The sequence below is a fragment of the Microplitis demolitor genome, chromosome 10 (assembly GCF_026212275.2).
Source record: "Microplitis demolitor isolate Queensland-Clemson2020A chromosome 10, iyMicDemo2.1a, whole genome shotgun sequence".
Classification (NCBI taxonomy): Eukaryota; Metazoa; Arthropoda; class Insecta; order Hymenoptera; family Braconidae; genus Microplitis; species Microplitis demolitor.
In genome coordinates this window covers 16702041-16725284 of record NC_068554.1, presented here as the reverse complement: position 1 = coordinate 16725284, position 23244 = coordinate 16702041, and the positions used below count along the sequence as shown (strand labels likewise).

The following is a 23244-nucleotide window of genomic DNA, read 5'->3' as shown; positions in this document are numbered from 1 at the left end:
GGTCTATAGACAATTGAGTTAACGTCTGGATTGCGGATTCCAACACCATAACCCCTCTCATTTCATGGGAGAAAGAGTTGCGATAATTATTATTCATGCTCGTTGCACTCATCCTTGAGCTATTTACACGGCATTCCATGCATTTATTCATATAATCGTTAAAATAATTCATTAAATTTATTTAATTATCAAAATTTTTGTTATTTTCATTTTCGCAATTTTTTAGATTTTTTTTTACGGGATCTATTCAGGATTTTTTGACACTTCTGCTGGCCATTTTACCCAGGATTACATATTCTATCCGTCTATGATAGTCACTGATGTCAAAAAATCAAAGAAAGACCTCCCTGTCCTCGGAATTTCCTCAGAAGATTCGAAAATTTCCAAAAACGGATTTTTCACTTTCGCCTCGAATTTTCTGTTTTTTTCCACTTGAAATATTTCAGCTTCTATTTTTCCCAAATTGACGACAAGCCAGTCCTGGAAATCGGAAATTTCTTGCTCTTTTTAAAGAACCCCTTGTTTTTACTCCCAGGTTTCGATAAGTAGGAAAAAATCGCAAAACAAAAAAAAATTTTCCAGAAAAAAAGTTTCGCCGATAATTTGCGAAAAAAAATTTGTGGATGTAGAGTAATTTGAGTGATTTATATATTGTGAGCTTGGAGAAATGTTTAGTTAACCGGAAATGCCATGGACAGGTGCAAAGTGTGCAGATGTTTCCTCTCAATTTATTTTTATTATTTTTCGCGATTTAATTTAACCGTTAGCTTAAAACCAGGCTCTAATAAATAAAAATAGTTTTTATACGCCAGAATAATGATACTATTGATTTATAATTATATATATATATATATATATATATATATATATATATATATATATATATATATATATATATATATATATATATATATATATTATTTAAGTGGTTAATGGAAAAATATTTTTATCGGAGCTGCAAAGGCGTTACCGCAAAAACTGGAACTCCTTTTTCATACTCGTCTTTGATCGTTTATTTGCTCCTCATGTTGGTTTATATAGAATATAAATAACGAGACAACTATCACACGACCACTCTTCAAATGATAGACAAGTTTTTATATATTTTTTTTTTTAAGTTTTAAACCATTTGAGTTATCGCCTTATTTTTCTGGTTCTTCAGAAATTTTTTTTGAAAATTCGTAACTTAGGAAGTTATGATTTTAGAGAAATCGGGTGGAGTTAAATAGAAAGAGTGGGTTCTCGGCTATAATTTTCGTTTTTTAGTGATTGAAATCCGGTGATTAGCTTCGTAGCTATAGTAACTCTAAGTCAGAGAGATTCCGATCGAGAAAGACGTTTTGAATACGAATAAGTAAAGACTAGAAATTATGAAAAAAAAAAAAAAAAAAAAAAATTACCAATTGATTATTCAACTTTTTACCGGTAACATCAAGTTTTTTTGTGATACGAATGAAGAAATCACTGAGGGCTCACAGAAGCCTGCAACCAATTTTATATGTCGGTAAAGAAGTGTGCTGTCGATAAAAAATTATTCTAGGTCAGTAAGAATAGTCTTATGCTTGTCGCTGACTCTTTAAAAATAGTCTGAGGTCGGTAACTAGACGATCAGTCAACCGATAAAGTAGAGTGAGGTCAGTAAAAAAAAATCATAGCTGGTAAAAATAACGTGGGATCGATTAAAAAAAGGTCCAAGTTGTTGAAACTATCGGAAAAATGAAGTATTCGGTAGAAAAATTGATACAATTGATAATTTTGTCGGTCAAAGTAGAGCAGTGGCTCTTGTTCTTACTGTAGTCATATTTATGGTCACTAACAATAATCTGAGGTTGGTAAAAATAAAATGGGTAGTCGATAAGGTAGAGTGAGGTCGATAAAAAATTACACGGCCGATAAAAATATTCTGGGCCAGACGAAAAAATTTGACAGTAAATACAGTAGAGTGAGGTCGATAAAAAATTACACAGCCGATAAAAATATTCTGTGCCAGACGAAAAAATTTGACAGTAGATACAGTAGAGTGAGGTCGATAAAAAATTACACGGCCGATAAAAATATTCTGGGCCAGACGAAAAAATTTGACAGTAGATACAGTAGAGTAAGGTCGATAAGAAATTTCACAGCCTGCCATATAGTGTCGACAATATTTATACAGTTGATGAAAATATTCTCTGGCCGGTAAAACAAATTGGACAGAAGATCGATGAAAAATTACTCAGTCAATAAAAATAGTATGAGATCATTAAAAAAACTTTGCTGCAAAAATTTTTTTTTTATTTTTGATTGTAATAAAAAATGATGGTAATAAATTATATGTAAAAGAAACTTTAACCCATAGAGATCATGATAATGCTTGGGGGTATACAAGGAAATATAAAACGCACATGGAAATACCCAAAGGCTTGATATAAGTGCAGGTATATATACTATACAGTAAAGTATAAAATGAAACAACAAGTCGACGTATTCTTCGGCTCTATATATCTACACTCTACTCGACTCGACTCGATTCGATTCCACTCCCTTCCATACCTTCCTTACTCTCCACACCCTGATCCCCACTTTGGTTTACTATGCTGGTAATATTAGTATTGGTGTGTATCTTTCGTTTACTGCACATCCGATATAACCGTGTTGTGACTTTTAACAGACTTGCTACAACACCGCGAGCCATCGCGACTCGCGAGTAAACGAACCAGACAGAGAAAGAAAGATCTAGTCAAACTGGTATCATTGTTCTGGGCACGTATGCGTTTTCAGTCTCGTACAATCGATGTCGAAAGTCAATCCGTTAATACAACAAATCATTTTTTACTTTTTTTTTATTTATTTAATTTGCAAAATAATTGATTTTATTTTACAGGATCTGAGTTTTTGACTTAAAAAAATTATTACTTCTAAGCTAATTGAGATTTAAGGTCGTGATTGGTCTTATTTTAAAGGTCAGACCTTTGGCTACAATTTTCATAGATCAATGATCGATTTTTGATTAATAGTTGTCGAGATATTAATCATTAAAGACAGCATAAGAATCTTGACTTTGAAATTTTTATATAAATTTTAGTTTTCTTGGTTTTAAAAATTCGTAATTCAAATTATATAAGAAAATCAAGGTCGTTATAGGTCTCGTTATAAAGGTCAGATCTTTGGCTACAATTTTCACAGCTTAGTCGTCGAATTTTGTTGAAAAGTTTCCGAGTTATGGCCTTTTGAAAATGACTGGAAATTGCGGGAAAAAGAAAATAAGAAAAAGATAAGTAAAGTAATAAAATAGTTACTGTTGATAGATAATTAAATAATAAGTAATGATGTTAAGTGGTTTGATAGCTTGGTAATGTAAATAATTGAAGTTAAATAGTAGAATTAAATCCGTAAATTTAAAACTATAGAATTTATTTAGCTAAATCATGATCTTAGATCTTGATTCTAGTAATTACGACAAATTACACGTGTCCAATTGATAGCGTATAGTCGAGGCTGTAAAAAGAATGTTATTTATTGGCTAGGTGTAAATTAATTGTAGATTGAGCTTTCAGGCACGTGGGGATTTTTTAACATCACGGCAAAAAATTACCGATTTAATTGACTCCGTCATTTACGAGGCAATTTTTGGGTCGGCGAGTTTATTTTTTTTTTAACTCTGGAATTTCGGGGGGATCTGCCGGATCTTCTTGAGACCAGGTAATTAACGGCACGTGGATAAAAAACGTTTTTTTCAAGTTTAGAATTTTAGAGCGTGAATATGAAAACTCTAAGGGGAGCTGCCTCTCTTTTAACTTCGCAAATTTTCCAAAAGAAAAAGTAATATTTTTACTACACAAACTAGAGAATTCTGAGGCTGACTACCACTGGGACCTTCGATTCCACAACTCAGAGCGTAGAGAAAAAATTCGTTGGTTTAAATCGGTGCCAAGGTTAGAAAAAAAATATAAGTATACCCAACAAATCATTTATCGCGACTATTTATTTGACACGTGCTTTAAAACCTATTATTACTGGGCACTAAAATCACCTCTCATGTCTACATAATAGTAATAAACAATTTATACATTTATATTTAACGTGTTTGTTAAAAAAAATTTCTTGTTCTTCAACTTGTTTTTTATTCATAAAATCATTAGTATTCGTATATAATACATATAAGAATGGAAATTAAAAATTATATATCTTTAAGAGCTTCTTAAAAAGTTTTTTTTTTCGTGTAAAAGAACCAGGGAAATTTTCATTTTGCATGAAAAATGAAAATAACGCGTACCGCAAGACGTCTAAAGGTTATTTTTTTATGTGCACGCAGTTTTTGACAAATAACTCATGAAATATGCAGAATTGACAAAAACTTACAGGAACAATTTTATAGGAAATTTAATTCTCTACAAAAAATGTATTTGACATTTTTTCAAAAGAATTTGTATTTTGAAAGATATTTAAGAAAAACTGGGGATTTATAAAAAAAAATTTGACGTCTGACGGCACTGATTATTTTCATTACTGCGGGTTGTAGTTAAAACTTAAATTTTTTCTGATACTCCCTACAGACTTTTTTTTCGTGTAAAAACCCGAGGAAAAGTTTTTTTCGTATCAATAATAAGAATAACGCGTGCCGCAAAACGCCCTTAACTTATTTTTAGATAAGCACACAGTTTTTTTCAAATAACTCATGAAATACGCAGAATTATTGAAAAATTCACAGGAATGATTTTATAGGAAATTTCATGCTCTATAAAAAATATTCAGAGCTTTTTTTCAAAAAAATGAGTATTTTTGAAGGTATTTTGAAAATTAGGGATTCATAACAAGAAAAAAAATAAACGTCGTGCGGCACTGTTTATTTCCATCATTAGTAGTAGTTACAAGTTAAATTTCTTTTGACACCCCCTCCAGACTTTGGTTATTGTCTAGAAACACGAGGAACATTTTTTTTTTACATAAATAATAAAAATAACGCGTGTCGCATGACGTCCTAAGTTTATTTTTTGTTAAATCTGTAGTTTTTTTTAAATAACTCATAAAATACGCAGAATTAATGAAAAATTCACATGAATGATTTTATAGGAAATTTTATACTCTATAAAAAACATTCTAAGCATTTTTTTCAAAAATTGTGTATTGTTAGAGATATTTAAAAAAAACTGCAGGGCAATAAAAAAAAGACGTCCTGCAGCACACGATATTTTCACTTTTTATACTGAAGTAAAAATTTTAAAGGACCGCCTGAAAAAATACAAATTTTAACGACAACCCTTGACACATATATGTATATGTATAAAGTAAAAAAATAAGTGAGCAGTGACACAATTTTTAACAAAAAAAAATTTTTTTTCAAACTAAACAGAAGTGTCACATTTTTCGCGATCTCCTCATATATCAGTATATATTTGCATGTATATACATGCATATATACAAATGGATACATGTATATTTATGTCATAAACTTGTATTGAATATAAATGACTAAAATTACAAAAAATATTTAAATCAGATAATAAATAAATTTAATTGCTTATCTAGTAATTTATTGAGTCAAAATGTATATAAAAAATATGGAAGATATTCAATTAGATAGATAGTAGTTTATTATTATTTTTATTAACCCTATTAATATTTTTTTTTAATTTTTCATGCGAGAAAATTAAATCTACTTACGTTATCTGGTGTATTGACATCTAAGCCGTACTTTATTAATATTTCACTAGCGTCGAGTTGCCCAGAAGCGGCGGCAATAAATAACGCGGAGCGACCGTGCTGTGAAAGAAATTTTAATTTTGTTCTTAAAATTCATGATTTTTTTTTTTTTTATTGGGTGAGATAGAGAAATGTTTATGGTCGTAATGCTAAGCTGGGTTATGTAAAATATGAGGATACTAGTGTAAAGAATTTGGTTAAATTAGTTGAGATAATAAATCATTCCGCGGTTTGATTTCGCGGGTGAAAGTTTACTTTTTTTCAAATAACTCTTTCGAATAAAATTTTGAAGTTTTGATAAGAATTAAAATTTTGAAAATTTATGAACATTAAGGGCAGGGTTGGACTTATTTTGAAAAGTGGACTTTGGCTACACTTTTGGTGAAAGAAAGTTTGATCTAGGGTCAATAGCTTCAAAGATATAAATAGTGATATAATCTCTGTAGATCAAGATTTATAAAAAAAACCGGAATATGGTTATTTGTATTTAAATTGAAAATAAATTTATTTACCTCGTCTGGCAATGGTTTAATGCCATCATCTAATAGTCTTGTTAAACGTGTTATTTCTCCGCGTGCAGACGCCTCCCTTATCTTTTCTGCCATTCCTACGATGCATCTTAAAAAAAAAAATATACAAAATAAAAATTAAATTTTTTTATAAGCTTACGCCCAAAAATTTATTGTGACAATTAGATACTTGAATTTCCTCATAAGAAATACCTTGTGAAGTATCTTAATGTAAAATTACTCTAAAATACTGTATACAAAATTTTTCATAAAAATTTACCATAAAAAAAATATTTAGGAAAATAACTCATAAAATTCTTATAAAAATGAACAACTCAAAACTTCCAATTCTAAAAATTCACATAAAAATGACCCATAATAAAAAAATTATACAAATTACTTATAAATTTCCCATACTAAAAATTCTCATAAAAATTTATCATAAGAAACATATTCATCAAAATGACTCATAAATTTATCATAAAAATGGACAAATTAAAATTACCCATACTAAAAATTCTCATAAAAATTATCCATCGAAAATATTTATAAATATTACTTATAAATTTCCCAAACAAACTGTGTTATAAAAATAATCCACCAAATTTCCCATATATTAAAAATTCCCATAAAAAATACATTACAAATTTTTCTATACAAAAATATCCGTATTAAAATATAGCTGTTTCAAAATTACCCAGATAAAACCCTCATAAAAATGACTTACTCAAAATTCCCCATAATAAGAATTCTCATAATAAATTTCCATACAAAATACACCATAAATTTTTCCATACAAAAAATTCTTTATTAAAATATGGCTGTTTAAAAATTCCCCAGATATAACCCTCATAAAAATGACTTACTCAAAATTCCCCATAATAAGAATTCACATCAAAAATTCCCATACAAAATACACCATAAATTTTTCCATACAAAAAATTCTTTATTGAAATATGGCTGTTTAAAAATTCCCCAGATATAACCCTCATAAAAATGACTTAGCTAAAATTCCCTATAATAAGAATTCACATCAAAAATTCCCATACAAAATACACCATAAATTTTTCCATACAAAAAATTCTTTATTAAAATATGGCTGTTTCAAAATTCCCCAGATATAACCCTCATAAAAATGACTTACTCAAAATTCCCCATAATAAGAATTCACATCAAAAATTTCCATACAAAATACACTATAAATTTTTCCATACAAAAAATTCTTTATTAAAAAATGGCTGTTTAAAAATTCCCCAGATATAACCCTCATAAAAATGACTTAGCTAAAATTCCCTATAATAAGAATTTACATCAAAAATTCCCATACAAAATACAACACAAATTTTTCTATACAAAATTATTCTTACTAAAATATGGCTGTTTCAAAATTCCCCAGATATAACCCTCATAAAAATGACTTACTCAAAATTCCCCATAATAAGAATTCACATCAAAAATTCCCATACAAAATACACCATAAATTTTTCCATACAAAAAATTCTTTATTAAAAAATGGCTGTTTAAAAATTCCCCAGATATAACCCTCATAAAAATGACTTAGCTAAAATTCCCTATAATAAGAATTCACATCAAAAATCCCATACAAAATACACCACAAATTTTTCTATACAGAATTATTCTTACTAAAATATGGCTGTTTTAAAATCCCCCAGATAAAACCCTCATAAAAATGTCTTAGCTAAAATTCCCCATAATAAGAATTCACATCAAAAATTCCCATACAAAATACACCATAAATTTTTCCATACAAAAAATTCTTTATTAAAATATGGCTGTTTAAAAATTCCCCAGATAAAAATCCTCATAATAATGAAATTCGAAATTTCCCATAAAAACAATTAGAAGAAATAATTTAAAAACATTCTTTAACCATGAATTTTTTTTTTTAAAATTATATTCAAAATATTCCATAAAATTTATCATAAAAATAGGCCATACCCATAAAAATCGAAATGGTCATGTACAATGTATAAATAAATGTAATAAATGTAATTAATAGTAAGATAAGTGAAATGATGCATCAAATTGATGTGTTTACTTTGATGGCGTTAATGTTACTGACAATAGTGGGTCTCGGTTGTCTGACTAACTTAATATTATCGTCATTATTATTATTATTATATTATAAAGCATGCTGCAATATGTCTGATCGCATTATTAGTACGGTTGGATGGTTGTAAACTCAATTCTACGGACAAGTTACATATAAGAAACTTAAAGGCGTAAGGGATATCTTATATATATATCCCCTCTTACATATTTCATATATATATATATATATATATATATATGAAATATGTAAGATGGGATTGCCAACGAGGCGTAACTCCGGTTCAATATCAATATAGATGTGTATAATAGTGCGTAAATCGGTTGTTGTGCCCTTTTACTTTTTTTTATCTGGTTAGTATTATTGTTTTAAAAAAAAAATAATTTATTGATATTAGTCGATATTTTTTTTTTTTTTTTACGTACAATGATAGCAAAATATTTTTTCTATTATTGAGATGTTAATTTCTATGGTTTATTTGTATAAGTAATTTTTTTTTATTTAATAGAAAAAAAAATTTTTATGGGAATTTTTACATGAGCCGTCAAATCCTCATAAAAGTGTCTTAACAATAAGAGATAAAAATATTTACAAAATATACTCGTAAAATTTTCATACAATATTTATCATAGAAATGATTCACTGTAAATTCCTAATACCAAAAATTTTCCTAAAAATTACTCGGAAGAAAATAATTCAAAAAATTAATTATAAATTCTTCATGAAAAATTGTTTATGAAAATGACGTAGACAGATTCCTCATGCTAAAAATTCTCAAAATAATGGTCCATAATAAAATATTTTAAGAAATTACTCATAAATTTTCCATAAAAACTTTATCATAAAAATGAGCCACCCAAAATTCCCCATACTAAAAATTCTCGTAGAAATGACTCATAACAATCATATTCATTAAAATGACACATAAATTTCCTATACAATTTTTATCATAAAAATGACCCACACAAAATTTCTCATACTAAAAATTCTCATTAAAATGACTTATGACAAACATATTCATCAAAATGGCTCATAAATTTCCCATAAATCTTTTATCATAAAATGCCCCCCCTCCCCAAAAATTTATCATAAAAATGACCCACACAAAATTTCCCATACTAAAATTTCTCATAAAAATGACTCATAAAGTTCCCATAAAAAATTTATCATAAAAATAACCCACATGAAATTACCCATACTAAAAATTCTCATAAAAATGACTCATAAGTTTCCCATAAGAAATTCATCATAAAAATGACCCATAAAAAATTTATCATAAAAATGACCCACACAAAATTACCCATACTAAAAATTCTCATAAAAATGACTCATAAATTTCCCATAGAAAATTCATCATAAAAATGACCTACAAAAAATTCCCCATATTAAAATTTCTAATAAAAATGACCCATAAATTTCCCATAAAAAATTTATCATAAAAATAACCCACGCAAAATTCCCCATACTAACAATTCTCATAAAAATGACTCATAAATTTCCCATAGAAAATTCATCATAAAAATGATCCACAAAAAATTCCCAATATTAAAATTTCTAATAAAAATGACCCATAAATTTCCCATAAAAAATTTATCATAAAAATAACCCACGCGAAATTCCCCATACTAAAAATTCTCATAAAAATGATCCATAAATTTCCCATAAAAAATTTATCATAAAAATGACCCACACAAAATTACCCATACTAACAATTATCATAAAAATGACTCATAAATTTTCCATAGAAAATTCATCATAAACATGACTCATAAATTTCTCATAAAAAATTCATCATAAAAATGATCTACACAAAATCCCAATACTAAAATTTTTAATAAAAGTGACTTATAAATTTCTCATAAAAATGACCCAGACAAAAATACTCATAATAAAAATTCTCATAAAAACGATCGACTCATTGTGAGAAATTTCTCTTGCATTACTTTTTCTGACCATGCAAAATAATTTTCCATGATTTACTTCAGTACAAAATTTCTCATGCCCTTTTATTCTGTTTTATATTTGAAATTTTCCAGAAACTTCAAGTGTGAATTTCATGATAAATTAAAAGAATTTAATGACAATAAATTTCCCGTCACTTTTAATATTAATTCACCAAATATATTTCATCAGCAATTTAAATATTAAAATTTCCATATGTCCTTGTCAGCTAAAAAGCATAATTATGTGTATCAAAAAAAAAAAAAAAAAAAAAAAAAACGAGAGTATGAACGGCGTGATATATTAAACTCAACTCGATTAGAATACCTTTCATCACACAGTACATATATATATGTATATATATGAAATCTCTGGTGGTCTGTATCAAGAGAAATGACCACGTACAAGAACCACCAGCTACTCTCATCTTAACTCGTTTACTTGTCCGATGCAGGAGTAATATATATATGACGATAAGTCGACTCGAGTTGAGTTGAGTAGAGTTGAGTTGAGTTGAGCTTAGTATTATATACGATACCATACGATACCAGCGGTTGTATATGAACAAGAAGATGAAGATGAAGAAGAAGAAGAAGAGTGTGACGCTCACGATACCATACAACCAGTGGTATGAGTTGAGAAAAGTTGCAGGTGCATATAAGTATCCTACGGCTATAAGTACACTGTGTCCCGCACACGTCTCCCTTGTCTTCTTACTCTTCTCACAACCATATATATGTATATGTATATATGTGTGTATTTAAACATAGTAAACTAAACCCTACACTCAACTGTTGTAATAAGACCTCAGGCTTACTTACATCGTGTACGAGAACTAAATGAAGATTATCGTCAAGTCAATCGTGTTCAATAAATACCTCTATTAATTATTTTTATCCAAAATATTATTTTCCATGCCCTGTTATTTTCATTTTTTTTTCTTTATGGTTAATATTATCATTATTATTTTATATATTTAATATACTTACAAGAGGTAAGAGTATGTAATGCCATTATCTTCGTCACCGTACATGTCTAATAGCACTTCTGATCGTGATACTGGCATTTTTTTTTTATGTGAAATTTTTTTTTTATGGGGGATTTTATAGAGATTTTTTTAAATTGTTTTTTATTTATTTTTCTAAGGTTAGTTTTAATGGGGATTTTAAAAACCAATTTTTCAAAGTGAATATTATGGGAAATTTTGATGGGAATTTTTATAAATTTTTTTTATGTAAAAATTTGAGAATTAATTTTTTGATATTTATTTTCATGATTTGAATACTGGCATTTTTTTTTCTTATGAGAAATTTTCTTTATGGGGAATTTTACAGAGATTTTTTGAAATTGTTTTTTTTTTATTTTTCCAAGGTTAGTTTTGATGGGGATTTTTAACGGGGATTTTGAAAATCAATTTTTCAAAGTGAATATTATGGGAAATTTTGATGGGAATTTTTATAAATTTTTTTTATGTAAAAATTTGAGAATTAATTTTTTGATATTTATTTTCATGAGTTGAATACTATGAAAAATTTTATGAGGATTTTTATGGGTAATTTTGATGAATTTGTTTTATGGGGACTTTTGAAAAATTAATTCTGGCATTCATTTTTAAGGGTTTAATATAACGAAGAATTCTTATGGAATTTTTTACATAATTATTTGTAGTATATTTATTTTGGTGAAATGTTATGGAGAATTTTTATTAGTAATTTTTATGAATTTAATTTATGATGAGTTTTTAAAATTAATTTTTTGATATATATTTTTAAGAATTGAACACTATGGGAAATTTTCATGAAAATTTTCATGGGTAATTTTTTAAAATTTTTTTATGGGGAATTTTAAAAATTAATTTTATAATGTTTCTTTGTAGAATTGAATGAAAGTGAGAATTTTTATGGGAAATGTTTACAATTTTATTTTATGGGTCATTTTGAAAGTCTTTAATAAAGTTTTTTATTATTTATTTTAAAGAACTGAATTTACGAATAATTTTTATGGGGATTTTTATGAGTAATTTTTAAGAATTTATTTTATGGGTCATTTTGAAGCTAAATTTTTTATTATTTATTTTTGACAGCTGAATTTAATAAATAATTTTTATGGGGATTCTTATGAGTAATTTTGGAGAGTTTATTTTATGGGCTATTTTCAAAATTCATTCCTTAATATATTCAATTTTAAAAGCTGAATTACATGGATAATTTTTATGAGGATTTTTATGTGTAATTTTTAAGAATTTATTTTATGGGGCATTTTGAAACTAAATTTTTTAATATTTAATTTTATGAGCTGAATTTAATAGATAATAATTATGGGGATTTTTATGGGTAATTTTTAAGAATTTTTTTTTATGGGGAATTTTCAAACCTATAATGTAGTAAATTGTACTATATTAATTCAAAGGGTAATTTTCATGGGAATAATTTTTTTCAAATTTACATAAAATACTTTTATGGGAGTTTAAGTAAAATTTTTTATAAGAAATAATTTATCACTTTTTTTACGGATATTAAATATAAATAATATTAAAAAAAAAATTTTTATGCTTCCAGATTTTTTTTTATAGATTATTAATTTTTTTATGAAAAAAAAAAACGTAAGAAATTCACTCAATAACATTTAAATAAAAACTGTAAAATAATAAGGTTGTAAAGGCGTCTAAAGTATGACTGAAGACAAACCCGTGGTGATGGTAATATATAAAAGATAGACGCACCCCGATATCCGGTAGTTATTCGAAGCATCAACCATCATCAGTAGCATACATACATATACATACATCACAACATTTTCATCCTTGATTTTAATAACGCTCTTCAATATATACATGCAGTCGTGCACGACTATTCGATTACACGGGAAATGGGATACAGTTTGCATACTATCCATCGATACCTTTAATATAAAACATTAAAAAAAACACGCATAAACAAATAAAAATTAAAATTCTACAACGTGTCATTTGGTGAAATAAAAACTCTTTTTTTTACTTCCCTACTCTTGTATTATTACTTGGATTTATTTACAGATAGAAATTCAATGAGTAAATGGTGAAATTTATTACCTTGTTTTAATGGCAAGTCAATTCATTTGTAATAAAAAAATATTTAATCACTTAGATTATAAAAAACGGGTATAATTAAGTTTTTTTTACAATCTAGATAATGTCCGATGATATTATCGTTAGAAGATTTAAGTCCCCATAAATGATCTGGGCCTTATATCATAGGCTATATTAGTTTTTACTTTTTCTTTAGATCCCTTTTTTTAGTCTTTGACAAATTTCGATACAATAAGGCCAAAAAAAAAATTGGGCCTTAATCGCGAATTTCATTACTTTGGCCCTTATTTGCTTGTTTTATTTTGCATGCATAATATTAATACTATACATGAAGAATGATTTAATAGTATATGCCCAATGATGTTGGGCCTTATGTGCAAATCAAACTGTTGGGCCTCATTATTTGTTTTGCTTCGTATCAAATTACACCTTTTGATAATAAACATCAATTGCGAGTCATAAGACCCAGAAAAATAAGATCTTAATTTTATAAAAATTATTTTTGGGCCTTATCCATAGTAATATTTGTTCTGGGACCTATTTAATAATTGACCAAATTTTTTGTTACACAAATATATTACATATACAACACAAAATTTAATTTTCATCATAAGGCCCAAAAATATTGGACTGTATCGATCCATTTTCGTATTTCTTATCTCAAAATAAAAATGGTATTACTAAATTGGACATTGCACATCATAAGGCCCAAAGTATTTAGAACTTAATTTTCTTGTACCACTTTTTGGGAATTTATGACAAAATTTTTAGCAAAATACCAATCTCGGGACTAAATATTGTTATAAAGAATTCCATATTTCAGTATAGGCCCAAAATTTTTGGGCCTATAATCCATTAAACTATTTTAGAGCCTTATTTAATTGTAAATACTTTCACCTAAAAGTGTTATATGAAATTTATACTTTCATCTCGTAATGCCCAAAATTATTCGGAACTCATATTCCATTAGCCTATTTTGGGCCTTATCGAGTTATCCCCTCCCTCAGCGTACATTTTCTATAGAAACCATAAATAATTTACTGGCATAAGGCCCAACATTATTTGGGACTCATATTCCACTAGCTTATTTTTGGGCCTTATAGGGTTAACTTCCCTACCTCAGTGTACATTCTCTATAGAATTTCTAAGTAGTTTACCGCCATAAGGCCCTAAAATTTTCTTCCATTCTGGGCCTTGTTAGTTTGTTGTACAAGTGTATATAATTATTATTAATAAGAGTATAAAAAAATGACAAGGTGATGGTAATGTATCACGAAGTAAATACGTGGTTCATTAACTAACATAGTTTGATACGGAACGAATGAAGATAAGGAGGGTTCAGTAAATGTGAATTTACGTGGCTCTTTGGACTCGGCTCGGCTGTTATACGATTAACGTTAAGCTACCTCATTCGTGATTTACCTCATTCACAATCTTATGTACCATAAACACAGCGTAGAGCGCAGACTATACATGCCAGTAGTCCTTTATCATCATCACTGCAGTTGAGTTGAGTCGATATGAGTGTGTAGCGTTAATCAGTGTATGTTAAGAGGAAAGTATGCGTGTACATCTTAACCATCTGGTATCCTCTCTTGTGTGTCGGTAATTAAAACATTTAAAGCCTTCGGACTATCTTAACGACTGCACAGTAACATTGAATGATATTAATTGGTGATAAAAGTATAATCAGTGTTTACTATCATCGAATACAAATTGATTTATCGTGACATTCGAATTTTTTCTTTTAATAATTATAATTATTTTATTATGGGTCATAAATCTTCAAGACTACGAGCTGAGATGAAATATGAGCTGACCAAATATTTTTTTTTACAAAAATAAGGCCCAAACTTTTTGAGCCTCATCATGACAAATTATCTGTGCGCCAGTCATATATTAATATTTTCTTGGAAAATACATGGGATTGATATTTAAGGCAAAAAATAACATTTTAAAAAATAAGGCCCCCATTTGTGGGCCTCATGATTTCAAATTATTTGTTTGAACGTCGAATCAAAATATATATGGTACATAATATATAAATCTTATCAAGGCCCGAATTAATATTTTTATCAAATGATTCCCAATTCTTTTGGGACTTATATCATGAAATGATTTTTTAGAAGTAAACACTAAGCGAGAGCAATAATTGTTTGATGAGACTTGTTTGATTTTTATATAAGACCCAACTAGGGCCTTATATTTTTCAATTAACAGTTTAAAAATTATGGCATATTAGGCCCAATATGTTTGGGACTTAAAAAGTAGATCGTTTCCTTGTAAAAGAAACTACCATATATATCAAATATATATATTACAACTAATATATACTACATAAGACCCAAACTAATATATATTACATAAGACCCAAAACAAATGTACTGAAGAAAGACTGGATTTATGGGCCTTATATTGCATAATGAATAATTCAGCTACGAGAGCACTCCTGAGCGTAAAAAGTATTCTAAAAATGATAATAGGTTGGATTTGACAATTATGACATAAGGCCTAATTATTTTTAGGCCTTATCATGAAAATGGAATTTTCCTTTAAAAATAAATATTTGCATTGTCGAGAAAAATATAATAATTATCACGCATGTACCCGATTGTTTATTTTAAAAAATAAAGACCAAATTAAGCGTGTTTATATAGTCCCAAAAAAGGTTATGGGCCTGATATGTCAAAAGTTAGTACTTCGGAATTTACGAAATACTTTACAGTAAAAACTACGCAATCAATACAAATAATGCTTGCAGCGTATTTCGTACAGAATAAGGCCCAAATAATAATGGGCCTCGTGCGTCAAAAATATATTTTGAAAACTACTTTTAAAAGCTTGAGAATAAAAACGGAAACAATGACCTAAATAAGACCCAAAACATGGTTATATAAAAATAAGGTCCATCATTTTTTGGGCCTAACATTAATAAATTAAAATTAGATTGGTTTTTTAAATTTGTGATTATAAACTATAGTCCTGACTAAACATAAGACCCAATCATGGATTGTGGCAGAGTAAGACCCAAAAAGTAATTGTCAAGTTATAAGGCCCAAAAATATTTGGCCTTACATTTTCTCAAAAAGTCTGCAAAATAAAAAAGTAGTATTTAGATTTTAAGACCCAAATTGACTTTCTTAATGTGTAAGGCCCATAGTTGTCTTATCAAGGAATTTAACGACTGGACCAAAAATAATAAATAAAAATTGCAATATCAACAGTCGGTAAAGAAAATTCATCACATTTTATTACGTACTCAAGTTTGAATAATTTATAGCATCCGGATCAAAGGCCCGAGTCGCTAGTTGCAGAACGGTTGAAATACCCAACAATTATCCACTCATCCCTTCTTAGCGTTCTCTCTCGCCATCTTCTCCATCTTATTCTCTCTATCTTGTTCTTTACATGAACACGTTAGGTCCACTCTCTTTACAGTACATTCTTTTACATTCCCAACGTCGTCGCCATATGCCGGCTTGTCCATTCCCATAATGGTAAGCACATTTTTATTATTTTTATTGCCATCTTACGCTGATAATTTTAAACCCTTTCCTTTTCCGATATTTTCCTGGCCTATTTTATCAGCAGAGTCTATAAAATATTGGCTTAGTTAAAAAATTTTACTTTCATTTAAATCGAAGGTATTTTAAAATTGCGTGGCGAGAGAAAGTTTAGATTTATCTATTATATTTTTTCTAGGGAATACATTCACGTTTTCTATCAATTCAGTGGAATTATTTTCTTTTTTTTATAGTTTTTTTTTTTAATGTTTTGGCTGGAGAAGATAGAGGAGGAAACCGAGCGTAGGTGGATGTCGAGGATAGTTTATGAGGGACTGAATAAATAATAATAAATATCGTTATGTCGCAAAAAAACATAAGGCCCGAAACCCTGGGTCTTATATTATGATTTATTTTTAGGCTTTATTAAAATTATATTTATTAACACAAATATTTATCTTGTTATTTTTAATAAAATTATAATAAAGTCCATAAATTTAAGTCTAATTTTTAGAAGTCATTTTGGGCCTTATCAAAATTATTGATATAAAGAGAAACTTATGAATACTTGATATTCATGGAAACTGACCATCACTTTTTGGACCTTAATTGGTCAAATTATTTTATTTGGGCCTTATTCTTTAGTCCCTTCAAAGTTTTATCCAAAAAAACTAACTTATTTTTAGAATCAATTTAAAAATAAATAATTTAAAAAATTAATTGGGCCTTACTCAAAGATTGTATTTTCGGGCCTTATACATTTAGTCCAAATTTTAAATTCTTTGTATTTTCGTTTGCCTCAACAAGGCCTACAATTTGGACCAAACATTTCCAAATTCGAAAATTGGGGCCTTATACTCTTCGTCTGTAGTTTTCCAAAAAAATGATTGTAAAGCATTCATCCTGATGTTATGGGCCTTACACAATAATTTACATATTTTGAGTCTTATCACAAAATTACCGTATTTACGGAATAAAACCTGAATTAAAAAAGATGTCTATAAAAAAACGTTTTTTATAGGCCCATAAAACTCATAACAGGCCCCGGAATATAAAAATAACGTATTAAGTCATCAGTATAATAATTGATCGTTAATTATCATAACATTCTTTCATTACTCATTTCCCAATTAATTAATTAAATATATATAAAAAAACTAAAAGAAATTGTTCACCAGAAAAATGGGCCTTATATTTTAAAATAAAGAAAAGTAATAAAAAATAAGACCCATGGACCATGTCTGATAACACCTTAGACGACGTACACACGGTCACGGAAATCGTGCGTGGATAATTATGCTTACAGGCTTTAGCGGGGCCTTACAGGGCCGTTGGCTGAATTGTAGTAACATTGCGTGCGTACGTGCGTGTCAGACAAGGAAGCAGCTAGAAATTGCAACAGTACAGTGTATACACACGGAACACGTTCTATACTTACGAAGAAAAAAAACTAACAAAGATAAAAACAACTAAGAAGGAGAAGAAGAAGAATAATACACTGTGGGCCTTATACATCAGACCCAAAGATGTACAATTCAAAGCTGCAGACTCTTTATCTTACTATTATTCTTTAATTCACATTTAACGCTATCTTATACTGACAATGATACATGCTATTAAAATGGGCATTATTTACTTTGGGCCTTATTCAAATTATTTTGATAATCTTTTAACATAAGAATATTTATATGAATAAATCCTGCATTGTGTTTGTTCGAGAAAAATTAGATCTCTCAAATTTGGGCCTTACATTGTTAAGATTTTATTTTTTGGAACCTTGCTCCTCATAAATTGTTTGATCTTTTTTATTAGGGAAGACAAACTGAGAAGTCATAAATACAATGAAATTTTTTAGTTAACTGATTTTGGGTTTAATATAAAAATTTGGGTCTTATTGAATTTCAAGATTAAATTTCATTATTTTAAAATATTTTAAAACCAATTCCGCGGCATGTGAACATGGAACAATAAAAAAAAACAGCCAATTTGAACGAATTAAACTTTGGGCCTTATTGCCATATTGGGCTCACACTAAATTCCGCTACGCACAACTTTAAATCAATTATGCTATATTTTAAGCACTGAACACAAAAAATATACTACTTTTTAACATTTGCAATTTTGGGCCTTATGTATATTATTGGATTTTACTCTGATCTTGAATCAATTGATTTTAAAAGTTAATCGAATCTATAGATTGTAGAATGTACGAGAACTAGCAAAATATTTCAAAATTAATTTTGGGCCTTATGTACTTTGATGAGCCTTGAACTAAAATTTCTCGATTTTTTTACTCTTCTAACTAAAGCCGTTAAAATTTTATTTTTTGGCCTTAGTATTCGTCTGGGCCTTAGTGAACCTTACTGATCTTTACTATAACTTCAAAATCCTTCACTTTCATTTGAAACGTCAAAACCATAAGTTTTATTTTTGGGTCTTATTGGGCGGGACTAATTATGATTTCTATTAAACTTCAAATATAAGAAAACCTCACCACTCACACCGAAAATTTACAAATCCCTGAAATTCAAGTTAAGAACATATTGGGCCTAAATCTAACGGACTCTATGGGCCCTTACTACATACCATAATTTTTCTGGGACTTAAAGAACCAAGTCACCTTTACCATCACCCCCAAACTCTTTCTCCCATATTCTAAACCAAAAAAATTATTTTTGGGACTTATTGGGCCCAGTATTTTATAAGGCCCATCGGGCCTCAACTTTTAGAATCTAATAGCTTTTCTACATTAAAATTCAAGTTCAGGCCTTTTCGGGCCCAAATCTACGAGCCTTACGGGCCTTACCTGACCATAATGGGCCTTAAAATTCCCCCAGACTTACCGATCAATTTTTCTAATCCCAAATTCTCATCCACAAGAAATCCAGCGACACTTTATCACCACAAACACACAAATCTCACCACACAAATCACTAAAAAAATATTTTTCTTATCAAAACATGATCTCACGTCCGTTACACACATAAACACAAAACATATCAATTAAAACTTATTTTCTCATGCCCAATCCACTTCATCACACACGCACACACACGACCACAATGAAAAAACAAAAATAAATAAATAAAGTGTTAAATAAACTGGGTCGATTTCCAACGGCGTCAGCGTCTATTTTTTTTTTTTAATTTTATTTTAATCAACAATCGATTTATACAGCAAATAACACGCTTGTGAAAGTACTCAACGGTCGAGACCCAACTGAGGATCTATACAATAATCGATCCTCTTTCCTCCGATCCTCTTTCTATTTCCCCCACTTTTGGGACTTACGGCCTTTCACTCCCTCTTTTTCAGGCGTAAAAAATTATTTTTTAAATATTCAAATTCAGCTGCTCGATTTTTCTTATCCTCAGCCACTGAGTTGACTTCTACGGCTTATATAACATATGCAAAAAAAAATTTGAGACTACAACTGGGGCAATTCGGATACATAAACAATAAACGTTGAAATCAGAAAAATTCAAACTTTCCCGCTTTTGGTAAAAAAAAATCTTTTTAGGTACAACTTTTTTTTTTTTGTAAGGAAAATTCATTGCTAATTATTGCTCGGGCCCTGACATTTAAAAATCACATATTAAAGTATGAATTATTGTTATTATTATTAACAATACTAATTTTTTTTTTCAAGAAATGAATCTGTCAATTAAAATGGCCGTAACATTCAAAATAATGGGTTTGCGGAAAATTTTAAAAAATACAAAATTAAAGATCATAAAATTTTCTATCCAAAACACTGGTTTTTTATTTATTTATATTGATAACTTACGAAAATATTAATGTTTTAAAGAAAACTAGAAAAATTGAAAAAAAGCATTTATTGTACAAAAATAATTATGACTCCCAAAATAATCAGTATACGAAAAATTTTTAAGATTACAAAATTAAAGCTTATTAAATTTCCTATCTAAAACACTGATTATTTTTCAAATTTAATTGAAAAGAATCATTATTCTTAAAATAACAAATTTACAAAAATTTTAGTTTGTAACAAAATTTAAAAAAATTAAATTTCCTATGCAAAACCCTTGTAATATTAACTTTGATCGATAAGTTACTGAAATATTGAAGTTTCCATGTTTATAATGCGACAGCGAAAGTTCAGTGAAATTTTATATTTTTTTTGAATATTCACGATTTCAAGCAATTGACCGCCATCTGTTGGATCGGAGGTAAACTTTCTCAGCAACTTTACCCTTGACGATAACAAAAACTTTTCATCTATCAAACTTGGATACGGAGGCGCCATCTATGATGGAAACAAAAAATTATTATTTTAAAAAAAAGTAAATAAATAAAAATAAACGAATAAAAACAATTAGCAGTCGGAAAAAAAAAAATGAATAGTTTGATAAACAAAATATTAAATCATCAAATTTTCGGGTGTCAAAATTAAAAAGTTAAAATTATCAAGTAATTTTTCACAATAAATATAAAAATATTATTTTGTTGGTGAGTCAATTTTTAAATTAAATAAATAGTAAAAGTTAAAAATATTTTTTTTTTTAGATTTTATTTGGATCAAATAAATAATTAATAAGATGGATTCCCGCGATGTAAGAGATGAAACTGTTGATGCCGTAATAAATCAACTCTTGGGTGCGCTGAATAACCCACAGCACATTTCCACAACTGGATCGACCTATGATCTGCAGCATCTGCTGGAGAAGTTGGAACCTCTGATCTCTCCAGCATCTGACGAAGATCCAATTATTGATTTAATAGAGACAATAGTGCGGGAATCGACTCCTACTAACTCAAGAGCGCCATCTACGAGTCACAGTTTCAATGAGAGCCCGTCCAGTTTGTCAACAGATAGCCGCAGAGGGTTCTGGTCAAAATTGTTCAAAAGAAAGTCCCAGAAGTCTACAGAAGGCTTCCAAGATCCTACAGAAGGACCCCATGATCCCGCGGAACCTTCGAAGTATTCGTTACCATCAATAGGATCAGCAAACGACTCAAATGCTTCTGCTTCAGCTTTGAAAGCTGCTGAAAATCATGTCGCTCAGCTGGAAGACTCTGGGCCTGGTGATCTGACTTCCGTCAGTGCTTTAGGCAGGGAAATAAATCGTAGAATTTGCGTTTGGTCTTCTTCAATGACTCTAAGACATGAAGTAGGTTCCAGTAGACCTGGAGACCCAATTAATGTACAATTTCATTCCCAACCTGAAGATGTCATTGGTCATTGGAGTTTGGTCGGCAATGAAGATCCACAAGTTATCGAGAGTGGGTTGAATGACTGCCTCTTCAACGCGATTGCTGCTCAGACGGGTCACAAACCCTCCGAATTAAGGGACATAACAGTTGCACGCATGCGCACGAATATCAGAAGCGTGGCCAATAGGATTCGAGAGCTAGCACGCCGGGAAGAGTGTGACAGGATTGTCTTGATGGTCGGAGGTGCAAGGTACTATGGATGTGACGATAGAGATGCAGGAAGACTTCTAGATAGATGCCAAAGATCACCCTCGCACCCGACAGGCAAGTTAGGGCATCCCAGAGGTCACGTGTCAAGGCCTGAAGTTTATGGAACGTTTAATAGTGCCGAGAACTATTCGGTATTCGGGTGCAAGACTGCATTCATTTCAATGAGTGATCAAAACGCATTGGCGCATAGAGTCCTGAGGTCAGATCCAGTCCAAGCGGCCATGACCAGGCTGAATACAGGCAGCCCATTAGAGTTGATAAGAGTCACTCCAGCAGATATCGACGCGGATCAAACTGTAAATCCAAATGCCGTTCCTCTACCAATGGGTCTTCATTTTAATGATGGCGTAGGAGGAAATCCCCAAAAAATACGGGAACTAGTTATAATAATACAGCATTTTGAGGGGTGTCAGGATGATCCGGATGCTGACGTTTTCATCAATACCTTCTATCCACTTTTAGTAGGGTAATTTTTTGGGTGTAAAAATTAATGGACTTTCGATACATCGATTGAGAAATCAATAAATCGAAAGTAAAATTTGACACTTCTGAATTTGTATTTGAAATTAAGACTATTTTTACTACACTGTACCAATTTTTGTACTATACATAATATTGAGATCTGATAAAATATAAATAGACTAAAAAAAAAAAGAGAATTTAAATTATAAAATCATTTAGTGTATATTCTATTCGCAAATTTTTCGTTTTTTTAGTAGGGGAGAATAGGGTCAATTGAACCACTAAGCTTAAAAAATCGAAAAAAATATAAAAATGAGTCGTCCTCTTGGAATTATATTTTAATACACTAAACCTTAGTCTGACCCAAATCTGGAACCAGTATGATGATTTAATTTTAAAAAATTCAAGTTTTTGTGTTTTTAGGCATCTGAACATGGTTTTTCAGCTCTTGACAAATTGTTTAATAATTTTTTAATTTTCAAATGTAATTTTAAAATTTATTTTGTAATACCTTCTTACATACATTAGTCATATATTTTTAACTTTACTTCTAGTAAAATATTT

At 29.3% G+C, this 23244-nt stretch overlaps 2 protein-coding genes across 2 annotated transcripts in view; one reads left to right on the top strand and one right to left on the bottom strand.

The window, feature by feature from the left end:
- The window catches only part of LOC103573025 (ankyrin repeat domain-containing protein 6), an 83546-nt gene extending 63568 nt beyond the window's left edge, over positions 1-19978 (bottom strand). Inside the window, exons 1-3 of the mRNA XM_008551876.2 lie at positions 19617-19978; positions 6195-6300; positions 5644-5742 (exon numbers count right to left, since the gene is read on the bottom strand). Coding sequence (XP_008550098.1) covers positions 5644-5742; positions 6195-6287 — 192 coding nt within the window. The 5' untranslated portion in view covers positions 6288-6300; positions 19617-19978. The remainder of the gene's footprint in view (positions 1-5643; positions 5743-6194; positions 6301-19616) is intronic.
- Positions 19979-21156: 1178 nt separating this feature from the next.
- Positions 21157-22783, top strand: LOC128668750 (uncharacterized). The gene is made up of 2 exons (XM_053742340.1): positions 21157-21243; positions 21301-22783. The coding sequence occupies exon 2, from the start codon at positions 21333-21335 to the stop codon at positions 22686-22688; it is 1356 nt and encodes a 451-aa protein (XP_053598315.1). The 5' UTR covers positions 21157-21243; positions 21301-21332; the 3' UTR covers positions 22689-22783.
- Positions 22784-23244: the final 461 nt, after the last annotated feature.

Bases quoted from the DNA above. Each gene is read 5' to 3' on its own strand.
- LOC128668750 (XM_053742340.1), top strand. From the start codon at position 21,333: ATGGATTCCCGCGATGTAAGAGATGAAACTGTTGATGCCGTAATAAAT.